The sequence below is a fragment of the Leptonotus elevatus genome, chromosome 9 (genome assembly GCF_054856555.1).
Source record: "Leptonotus elevatus isolate MCC_2025b chromosome 9, RoL_Lele_1.0, whole genome shotgun sequence".
Classification (NCBI taxonomy): domain Eukaryota; kingdom Metazoa; phylum Chordata; class Actinopteri; order Syngnathiformes; family Syngnathidae; genus Leptonotus; species Leptonotus elevatus.
This window is the reverse complement of record NC_141247.1, coordinates 4,942,220-4,952,977: the sequence shown is the minus strand read 5'-3', so window position 1 is coordinate 4,952,977 and position 10,758 is coordinate 4,942,220. Positions and strand designations below refer to the sequence as shown.

The following is a 10,758-nucleotide window of genomic DNA, read 5'->3' as shown; positions in this document are numbered from 1 at the left end:
GGTAAGAGTGGGCGTTCAATTTGTTTACTTAACACTGTTTATACTACACATTTTCACAAATGACATCTTAGCTCATGTACTGTACAAAGGTGGCCATGACCCGGCCTAGAGACAGGCAGGCGGCAGTCACCACTAAGCTAAACATGTTTTCTACCAGTCCTACCATCATGGTCTCATCTAACCCAGCCAAAGAATGACTTATTTATTCCTCAATTTAATGTCCCCTTTTGGAGAAAACCACATGAAAATTCACAATATGAGAAGACTGGGTGTCAGAAGAAGAAGGGTGTCATCTCTGCTGGAATGGACCTCGAATGTGGTCCTTGGATTGGTGTCATCTCATTCCATATATTTCGGTTACAAATGGATCACCGCGCCTATAATCTGCTCTTGCAACAACTTGAGGTGATCTTTGGTTAGGAGCCAGCCATGGCTTGACTGGACGGTTGTGTCGAATGTTGGCATCCTTAACAGCATCCTTGAGGGGCTTGCGACTGGACGCAATTACACATGTCTGAAGACTTGTATTCTTTCTGCTCCTTTTTATTCAACAATGAATAATATTGTTTTATATTGTCTTTTTTTCTTTTACAAATGAATGAAATAAAATGATTGAAAAGAAAAGAAAATGAATGCTCCTTCAAAGTAGCCAGAATCCGTAAGATTACCCGCACACACGTCCACGACCCACCACGCAAGTTAATTTCACATTTAAAGTGTTACAACTCCCTTGTTGTAGTACTGTAATTCTACCAATAGAAGGTGCTGTTGCACAGTGCAATATCAAATGCATTCGGCAACGACGAAACCAAACCATGGTCACTATCAGAGAGATTAAAAAAGAAAATCAATATAAAGCACAGACTACAAGATTAAAATGGAGAAGAATGTTATGTAATCATTATTTTGCTCGTTTATATGAAGACACCAAGGGGTTAACTCAACCCAGTCGTGCTTGTGTCTCTGCTATTCACAGGCCACTCATCCACAGCTGTCCCACGAACTACTGATAAACTGTATTATGAACTCACATCTAATCATATTAAACCACAAAGGCCTCTTAAAGCATGGGATTGGGCTACATATGCTTTTTTGTTTTGCATAAGACATACATGTACATTGTGTTCACACACCGTCCATATTAGTGACGCAATTTTTGTGTGATTACGTCACGCCAAGTCACTTAGAGCTCCTCAGAAAAATGTGCTCTGGCTGGTTAAAAATGGGTTTTCCACATTAATTTTTAGGTATGACCTACAGGAAACTCTCCTCTATTGCTTCCTTTTCCATTTCATGAGTTGCAAGCAGTACTTTGATGTCTATCACAGGCATGTCTTATTTATTTAGTCATCTTTAAAGCCCACCAAGTTGTTGAAAGGTAGCTATCAACATATCTCAACTAATTTTGAGGTATTTGAGGACATGCTGAGAAAGTCCATCCATCCATCCATCCATCCATTTACTACCGCTTATCCAGGGTCGGGTTGCGGGGGAAGCAGCTTTAGGAGGGAAGCCCAGACTTCCCTCTCCTCCGCCAGGCGTTCCCAGGCCAGCCGAGAGACACATTGTCTCTCCAGCGTGTCCTGGGTCATCCCTGTCATGTCAAAAATTGATCATAGAACATTCTATTGTTTTGAATGTGGATAAAGGGGTCATTTTTGCCCCCTCCATTTTTTTTAAGTCTCTAAAATGTCATAACTTCCTTAATTGTTTACCTATTGACAGAATTTAAAAACGCTTGTTACTTTTTTTCAAGCACTTTTTGTGACATTGGTTTTGCTAATACAAAAATTATTATTAATTTTTTTAGTCTCATACTTACACACTGTGTATTAGAAGCGCTTGGCAAGGAGTGCTCAGTCCTGTCTCGCTGCCAAGACACCATTTAGAGTAGTGAATGAATTTGTGGGCCTGCACTGTCATCTGTGCTAAGAATACCTTCACACACCCCGAGTACACTCGATCCCTCTGACATGTGCTCCGTGGCATATTTATCATCGCACTTCTAAATGACCGGCTCAATATGAATGGCTGCTCGGCTGTATTTCATCTCTGTCGTAGGCTCACTTACTGTAAGTGCTCTATTTTTGGGTTAGACGATCTCTCTCAAGCTACTGTAAATGCCTAACAACTGCTTCAGATATGTATGAATGAATGTTCCACTGGTATACATATTTTTGTTTTATATATTTATTTTTCTAATGCAGCTGCGTTCAGGACATTTTATTTGGGACTCAACACAGTTGTGACCTGACTTGTGGCCTCACAGAAACACAATTCATGGAGAGGCATGGGATCACTTATTTAAAGGCACTACAATATGTGCTACATTCAAGACTGCTAGTTGAAACTTGTTCGGAATATCATGTTTCCTAATGTAGTGGTCGGAGATGTTTATTTACTCATCAGTGAGTGCCAGGTGTCCACTCGGGGTATGGAACATTATCGCACAAACACATTTTTTGTAGTTCTATTATATAATGGTACATTTGACATCGTTTTTCATGCTAATAGACCCCATGACATCTGGATTTTGGGCTGTTTTACTGCCACATCTGACCCCTGCCTTGAGCTGATGATTGAATCTGAGGCTGTTGAAGTATGGATTGTGCACCAACAGACCTTCATCTGCTGTCCCTTCTAAAGTTGTTTTTTCCCTTAACAGTTGTGCTTCGTTATACTGTACTGAGAGCATTTTCTAATATTTTTAAGCTCTTACGTTCCTAAAGGGGGAAAAAAAGAAGAGCCAATCTATTAATTTAGTACCATTGCCTATACAACGACATAGTAAAAAAATGTATACCCCTTAATACTATGATAGCATCAATTAAATGTGAGTACTATTTTGGTTTTAGATATGTCATATATTCTATTTCATTAGGTGGTCTACTAAATGGTGAAGATTCAATAAATAAAACAACATTCCTTAGGAGTCTTTTGAGATACAACAAACAGCCATTCATTTTTGCATTGTATTGAGAGCAACGATTTGGGCAGATAGTGAACAGTTATTATAAAAGAGGCTTCAAGCTCTTTAATTATTTTTTCCTACTTGGTTTCTCTGTGCCCCGACATGTCTTTTTTTTTTTTTTACGTCACTCCCAGTAAAAGTTTACTGTCAAACGGGGGGGGGGGACCACAAAGACAATGACACATGTATTTAAAGCAACCAAAGAATGTTGCTTGAGATAATTCCGTTTAGCCTAATGCTAGCAATCAATGCTAAACATCATAGATGGCTTAACTAACAACATTTGTGTCGCAAGGTATATAACCCTTTAAGTGCAATTATTGATTTTTTTTTTTTTAAACAAATGTGAACACGTATACAGAAAACATAAAACTCACAGGCATATATTCTTTATTCTTTGGAGACAACTACTAATATTACAGCATCTTATAGGGAATGTCTGGCTATATATACAGTATATCTGTATGTCTATATTAAACTGGTTAAGATGCACACAGCAGAATTAACAGAATAATGCAAACAATTGAATTTAAGCAAGAAAAGTGTCATAAAATGGTATACATGTAATTTTTTACATTGGTACATTTCATTTTGTGTGTTTTTATAAAGTACAATATTATAGAATGTTATTTTCCTTTTCTTAAATCGCATTTCAAAATGTTTTGTGTTTTTGGTGGTTGAGGATACAACAGTTAATAGCATTTCCAGTTATCTCACTGGTTAAGGTTAATTTGATATACAAGTGTTGTGTGTTACAATCATGTTTGCACAGAGAATTAAACTCCTATCTCAAGGTACCGCTGTACTGTATAAGAAAATGTAAATTTCAACATGTAGAACTTCTAAATCAGGGTTCACCAATTCCAGTCCTTGAGGATCGGAGTCCTACAGGTTTTAAAGTTGTGTAGGCGGAAAACCTAAAACCTGCAGGACTCCGAATCTCGAGGACCAGAATTGGTAAACCCTGTTCTAGATAGTCATGGCTTTGCAATGTGATTTGGCAGAGGTGGCAAATCCAGGTCCAGAAAGTAAAACACTGCCACAGTTTTGCTTTAGCCCCAGGTGCTGACTAGCCTCCCCGGGCACTTGGTTAGCTGCTAGGGAGCTAGCTAGCTAGCACAAAGGGCTAAAGCAAAACTGTGGCAGGGTTTTTACATTCTGGACCTGGATTTGCCACCTCTGGATTTTGGTCAATCAGCCTAATGTTATGGACTTAATTGCTTAAAGTAGCACTAAGGATCTTTTCAACCTAAATAAAATATTTTCCTAACTCTTCTGATGAAACATTGACTTAAAACTAGTTGAATGGTACCTGAGGGGGTGGGTATCATTTTTACTGGCACTAAGTAACTTTGAGGAGGATGGTAGGAACACTGCCACAAAAAAACTACAAATGTATTGACTGCTTTATGGCATACGTCACTTCCCCCTTTACCGGAAGTCAATTTGACTGGCGTGAGCTAAAAAACGACGCAATGCGCTTGTCCTCATGGGAAATATGGCCTTCCTTCAGGCATAACGTTACCGCTTTTGTCTATATGGCACCGCCATAATCAACATAAACTTAAAGTTCCTTAGTGTGACTTTGAAGATACAGTGTGTATTATTTAGTGACATCTAATGGTGAACTAATAGAATGCAACAATTTATAAACTGTACGACACACTTTGCAAGCCTACCACCAATTACTACCAATTATTATTTGGCGTGAGCGAGCAAGCAGCCCAAGGAGCAGGAGTTAGCTGGAGCGGCTAGTGGGAGAAGGTAGTAAAGCAGAGGGCGTCAAGCGGCGAGAGCTCGAAACACGGGACTCAGTGACGAGTCTGACGACCACCTGCAGGTCCCAGCTGTGGAAGGTAAGCGGCGGTCGACCCATTCGGTCCAACACTAGCTGCAAGCACCACTAAACTACATTAGCAAATCTCACCTTCCAGCATCCGTAGCAGAAAGATGCCGGTGAAACATGTCAGCCTTCGGGTCGGCGTGACCTATGTAAGATAATTAGCGATTACTTGACCTATGATTATATTAAAATTTGTTTTACATATTATTGAAATTATTTTTTCATTTAATTTAATTTAATTTTTAATGTTTTGTTTTGTTTTTAAAGTAAGGATTTCTGCCCTTCGTGGCGCCTTTGTTCAGACTTCTGATGCCTTGTTGAATGCTAGCTACTGTCTGGTCTTGTCTCCCATACGCGCGCATGCGTGTGAACGCGCGCGTACTTGAAGGGGAGGGCTCGACGAGAATGTTCATCATCCCTCAGAGGAGCGGCGCCTCCGAGTCCTCACCATGTCACACCAACGGAGAGTCTGCTTGCGTCGGATGTGAGCGATCCCAGCCAGCGTGTCCATTGATGTCTCTCCCGTCCGAGTCCACTGGGAGCCTCTTGTGTTTAGGATGCGTCCTCCTCCTCCTCTGCCTCCTCTCCATGGCGCGCCGTCCTCTCTCCTCTGTTTGTCCCTCCTGGCGCTCCTCCACTCGGCTCAGTCGGCTGTGCAAGCCGCTGTTGGTCGCCGTGAGTCTCTTGTTTGCATCGATAAATGGCTTGCATGCGATTCGTGTCTTTTTCTCGAAGGAGCGTCCACTATTCGTTGCATTTGAGAGATGCTCACTATGTAGCCTTAAACAGCTGCATGCATTCAAGAGGTCAGGTATTTATAAAAGTTGCATGATGGAAAATTGCTGTATAATCATAACATAAGGTACACTTGCACATTCTTATAGGGTAGCTACAATAAAAAAAAAATTGTAGCCTACTGTTTTAGGCTGGGATCAGTAGTGATTGAATTATGTCAATAACGCAAATGGCTTTCGACAAAAGTGGCAGCGTGCCCTCCAGTGTGCAATCTACAATATATCTAATCCAACAGAGTGCAAACTCATCTGGGTAAATTAGATTCATTTTTGTGGTGCTTTCTGGGATATCCCAGCAATGTAGTTGCTAAACAATAGGCAAGTGCAGCTATGACATCAGCTATGAATGCAAATAAGGCACACAGTTTATTATTCAGCAGAAACTTGCACTAATACAGTACATGCGTCTTTTAAGGCTGTCTTGGACCGATGAGAGATGATTTGGCAATCTAAATTTAAGTCAAATTGGAATCTTCTCCATAAAGCAGTAGAACTAGTCAAGCCAATAAATTTAAAGATAATTATGAAATTGTGTATTGATTCAGCGTTGCCCAAGCTTGGAGTAGGGACCCATGGTTCATTTTTATTGGGTTGCCAATTGCCCGTGTAAATTACTAGCTGTTTTACTGATCATTAATCAGGCTCAGAATTTCTACGTAAAAGGCATTTAGATTCGTGTTTGCTGTGCTAAATCAGCTGAACAGTTTATCTTCGGAGTGTTAACATGGTAATGACACTGCAGTGCATGGTATATTTTATGAAAGTGGATCTGAAGCAAGAAACAACTGTCTAGCTTGGGTTCAGTATGAATAGTTGTTTATATCCCTTTTGATTGGCTGGCGACCAGTTAAGCCTGTACCCCACCTCTTACCCAGTCTGCTTTGAACAAGCGCTATAGTTAACTCTCGATTAATCACAAATTTTGCTCTATGCACAATAAAATGCATAATAATATTATGTTTTTCTAAGTTTCATACTCTTGTTAACATAAAAGCGGAAACAAATTGTTAAACTAATAGAAACATGGCTGCATCTTTTAGTCATTGATACAGTAATTTCATAATAATTCACAAAATTGAGTTAAAATTAAAAAGATGTGCTCTACTGTAAAAAATCAGTGTGATATTGATTTGTTTTGGAGGTCATTGTTCTGCCACTCGATGGCATAATTGCATTTGTAAGACGGTGCATTTTCTTTTCATATTAAGAGCTATCTAACCTTTAACATGAAGTAACTTGTGAAATTCTGCAAATTTTTAAAATTGTAAAATACAACTTGACCCCAGTCTCCACAAATATATGCATTATTATTAAATTTATAACTGCAAAATTTTGTTTCTGCTGCGTTGCAACTGGAATTCTCTCAGTTTAGGCTTTCCAAGTAAGGGGCGGTCATTAATTGTGCATTTAAAAAAAATAGTGGCGTTAAAGAAACTTTAAATTAACTCAAAATTAACACACTAATTTTGACACCCCTAATATATACAGTACACATTGTGGCGTTTTCACCATATAGTGACAGAAATGACATGAAACCGCTACGGAGAAGTTATGCTCGCTTTGTGAGTGGCAACGTAAAATGGCCGCCACACATACAAGTAGTTCCTGTACTCAAAAGACCAAGATTCCTTGTGAGTAGAGCATTCACAGAGCACAAACTAATGTCCATTCAAAGGATGTACCCCAGTCGCGATGATCAAATACTCGGGTAAGAAAAGGGATTACACAGGGGCCGACTAACAACATAATCTGGGTTTTGTGCATGTTAACATGACCTTTGAAGACTACAATATTGCCAATATTAGGGGTTTTGACTGCATGTAAACGTAGTCATTGACGTGGCCTGACCAATGATTGAGTGACTTAAGCCACCCCAAAAAAGCCAATACAGTCTTTACATTTTTTACACTTTCCTTGGTCATCTCATTCTTTCAAAACATCTTAAACATTCAACCCCCCCACACAAATCTCTTGTCCTGCTCTTTGAGTCAGCACAGAATCCCATCCCTAGCTTTTAACTAAATCATAGACTTTCATTAAGATATAAGCTGAGGCAGATCCCAAAAAAGGAAGATAGATGGATTAGGTCTGGACATCTCCACCACTAAGGAGCTGTAGAAAGAATTTAACCCGTGATGTAGCTGAATATCAGCAACATCTCTCTGACAGATGCAAACTATAGCCACAAAAACGAACATTGTTAAAGCCCCAGTGTGTAATACGTGACCACTAGATGTCGCTATAGCATAGAATGCAGTGAAATACAACTTGACCCCAGTCTCCAATAATAATAATTATTATTTTGAAGGTACAAATTTGGAATGTAATAGTATTTCACTGAAAGAATCTAAAATAAAATAAATTCTCCCACAAGCTAAAATACAGTAAACTTTAAATTGGACTACAATCACATGAACTAATTGATCTCATGAGCATGTACAGTATGCAGCCATCTAAAGCGACACCTTTGTGCAGGAGAAATCAGCACGGTGGAGCGTTATGAGATCACCTATCCCATCTGGTTGCATCCTCACAGGCACAGCAGGTCTGCCGACAGACAGGTGAGTCGCACTCACTATGATAATTGAAGACACAATGGCACATTATTATCCGCTCTGATTTGCTTCGATGCCTTACTTCCCAGCATCCTGCCGAAGCTCAAGTTGTCATCTCAGCCGAGGGCCAGGAGCTGCGGCTGCACCTGGAGAGGAATCAGTGAGTCTTGGGGCAACTTTACAGGCGCCATTAATACTTCTTGCTACAGTAGATCAACTTTTTTTGTCTGACCAAATGTTAATTGATGCATAGACACATGGATGACATCATGGCGTCAGTTGGTGCACAGATGGAGGATCACCGGTGATGTTTGGATAGGTTGTGCTGACACCCGATCTGTGCGCCTTTTGGCTAACAGGAAGTCAGACTATGCTTTTCACATCCGACAATCTGTTAGTCCTGAGTGCTCCCCGTCCAGTCAGTGTGATTCAATTGATAAGACAACGTCTTATTTAATGGACAGTGTGGTAGCTTGGTGGCTTGTCAGTCAGCGCTCTTGAGATGTCTGTGGTGAGAACCAACACACAAGTGCAATGGGATGCTTTTATGAACATTAGTAGCAAATTTTGCGCTAGTAGCATATGCCTTTAGGCTTTCATTCCTTCACACACAAACACAGTTACCAAGTCATGACTCCAGTGTGTCTGACTAACTTGCCCCGGAGGGATTTACCCCCTATGTGCTCCCTTCTCAGCAGGTGGTCGCACTCTTATATTTCCCGAGTTGCTTCGGCAATCACTTCCTGGTGGAGCTACTGGATGAGGAGGGAAACACACTAAAAAAGAAGAGAGCATGTCTCACTTTATTGCATTATTCACTTACAGGCCGGAAACGTTTTAAAACTATTTTTGAGCAACTTCTCATCAGTTTCCAGGAACATAAATTATTTCTGCATTTTACAAGCTTCAATTTGAGTAGCTGAAGTTAGACGAGCAGACAAGTCATGTGGGGAACATGTCATAATTATATCCATTCCTGAACACTGGATTCAAGCACAACAGAGGTCACAATGTTGCTTGGATCATTTTAAAATTGAGCGTAGACAGAAAAGTTGTTTTTAGTTGTTTTTTTTGCAGCAATTAGCATGCCTGCCATACACTTGTATTCCTATACCTAAAGAGATACAACATAAACATGGCATTCTCATTGTTCATTTACAGCCCCAGTGTGTATTTTTTTGTGCCATCACATCAACGCAAATTTTTTATATATAACCGTAGGTCTAGTAATCACTAATTACTGTATATTACATGGCTGTAGTCTCATCTTAGTAGAAGCTGCCATGTTTCGCCGCCATCTTCCTGCTACGAATGCCGAAAGGACAACTTCGCGAACGTAGTTAGCCCTGGTGGTATTGCGTCAAGTGTCGGACCAAATTGGTCGACCGCCGCTTACCTTCTACAGCGGGGGTCTGTAGGTGGTCGTCGCTGAGTCCCGTGATCCGGGCTTCCGTCGCTTGTCCCCTTCTGCTTTGCTCTCGCAAGCTTTTACTAGTCTTTTTTTAACTAGCTTCTTCCGCTAACTGTTCTTGTTAGCCACTCTAGCCCATGTCTCTGACTCCCGCTAGCCGCTCTTGTTAGCTGCTTCGGCTAAATCCTGCATTCTATGCTATAGCGACATCTAGTGGTCACGTATTACACACTGGGGCTTTAACAATGTTTCTTTTTTGTGGCTATAGTTTACATCTGTCAGAGAGATGTTGCTGATATTCAGCTACATCAGGGGTTAAATTGTTTCTACAGCTCCTTAGTGGTGATGTCCAGACTTAATCCATCTATCTTCCTTGTTTGGTATCTGCCTCAGCTTATATCTTAACGAAAGGCTGTGATTTGGTTAGAGGCCAGGGATGGGATTCTGTGCTGACTCAAAGAGCAGGATAAGGGATGTGGTGGGGGTGGGTGCGTGTGTGAGTGAATGTTTAAGATGTTTTGAAGTAATGAGATGACCAAGGAAAAAGTACAAAATGTAAAGACTGTATTGGCTTTTTTGGGGTGGCTTAAGTCACTCAATCATTGGTCAGGCCACGTCAATGACTACGTTAACATGCAGTCAAAACCCTAATTTTAGCAATATTCAAAGGCCATGTTAACATGCACAAAACCCAGATTATGTTGTTAGTCGGCCTCTGTGTAATCCCTTTTCGAACCCGAATATTTGGTCATCGCGACTGGGGTACATCCTTTGAATGGACATTAGTTTGTGCTCTGTGAATGCTCTATTCACAAGGAATCTTGGTCTTTTGAGTACAGGAACTACTTGTATGTGTGGCGGCCATTTTACAGTGTCACTCGCAAAGCGAGCATAACTTGAATGTTCTCCGTAGCGGTTTTATATGATGAAAATGCCACAATGTGCACTGTATAAATTAGGGGTGTCAAAATTAGTGTGTTAATTTTGAGTTAATTTAAAGTTCTTTTAACGCCACAATTTTTTTTTTAATGCACAATTAATGACTGCCCCTTGCTTGGAAAGCCTGTACTGGGGGAATTCCAGTTGCAACGCAGCAGACACAAAATTTTGCAGTTATAAATTTCACAAGAATGCATATATTTGTGGAGACTGGGGTCAAGTTGTATTTTACAATTTTAAAAATA

The 10,758-nt window shown here is 40.3% G+C and overlaps 1 protein-coding gene across 1 annotated transcript in view; it reads left to right on the top strand.

The window, feature by feature from the left end:
- The first annotated feature begins 4,987 nt into the window (after positions 1 to 4,987).
- The window catches only part of adam19b (ADAM metallopeptidase domain 19b), a 35,107-nt gene continuing 29,336 nt past the window's right edge, over positions 4,988 to 10,758 (top strand). The window contains exons 1-3 of the mRNA XM_086085484.1: positions 4,988 to 5,489; positions 8,084 to 8,169; positions 8,253 to 8,323. Of these exons, the coding sequence (XP_085941610.1) occupies positions 5,372 to 5,489; positions 8,084 to 8,169; positions 8,253 to 8,323 (275 nt within the window). The 5' untranslated portion in view covers positions 4,988 to 5,371. The remainder of the gene's footprint in view (positions 5,490 to 8,083; positions 8,170 to 8,252; positions 8,324 to 10,758) is intronic.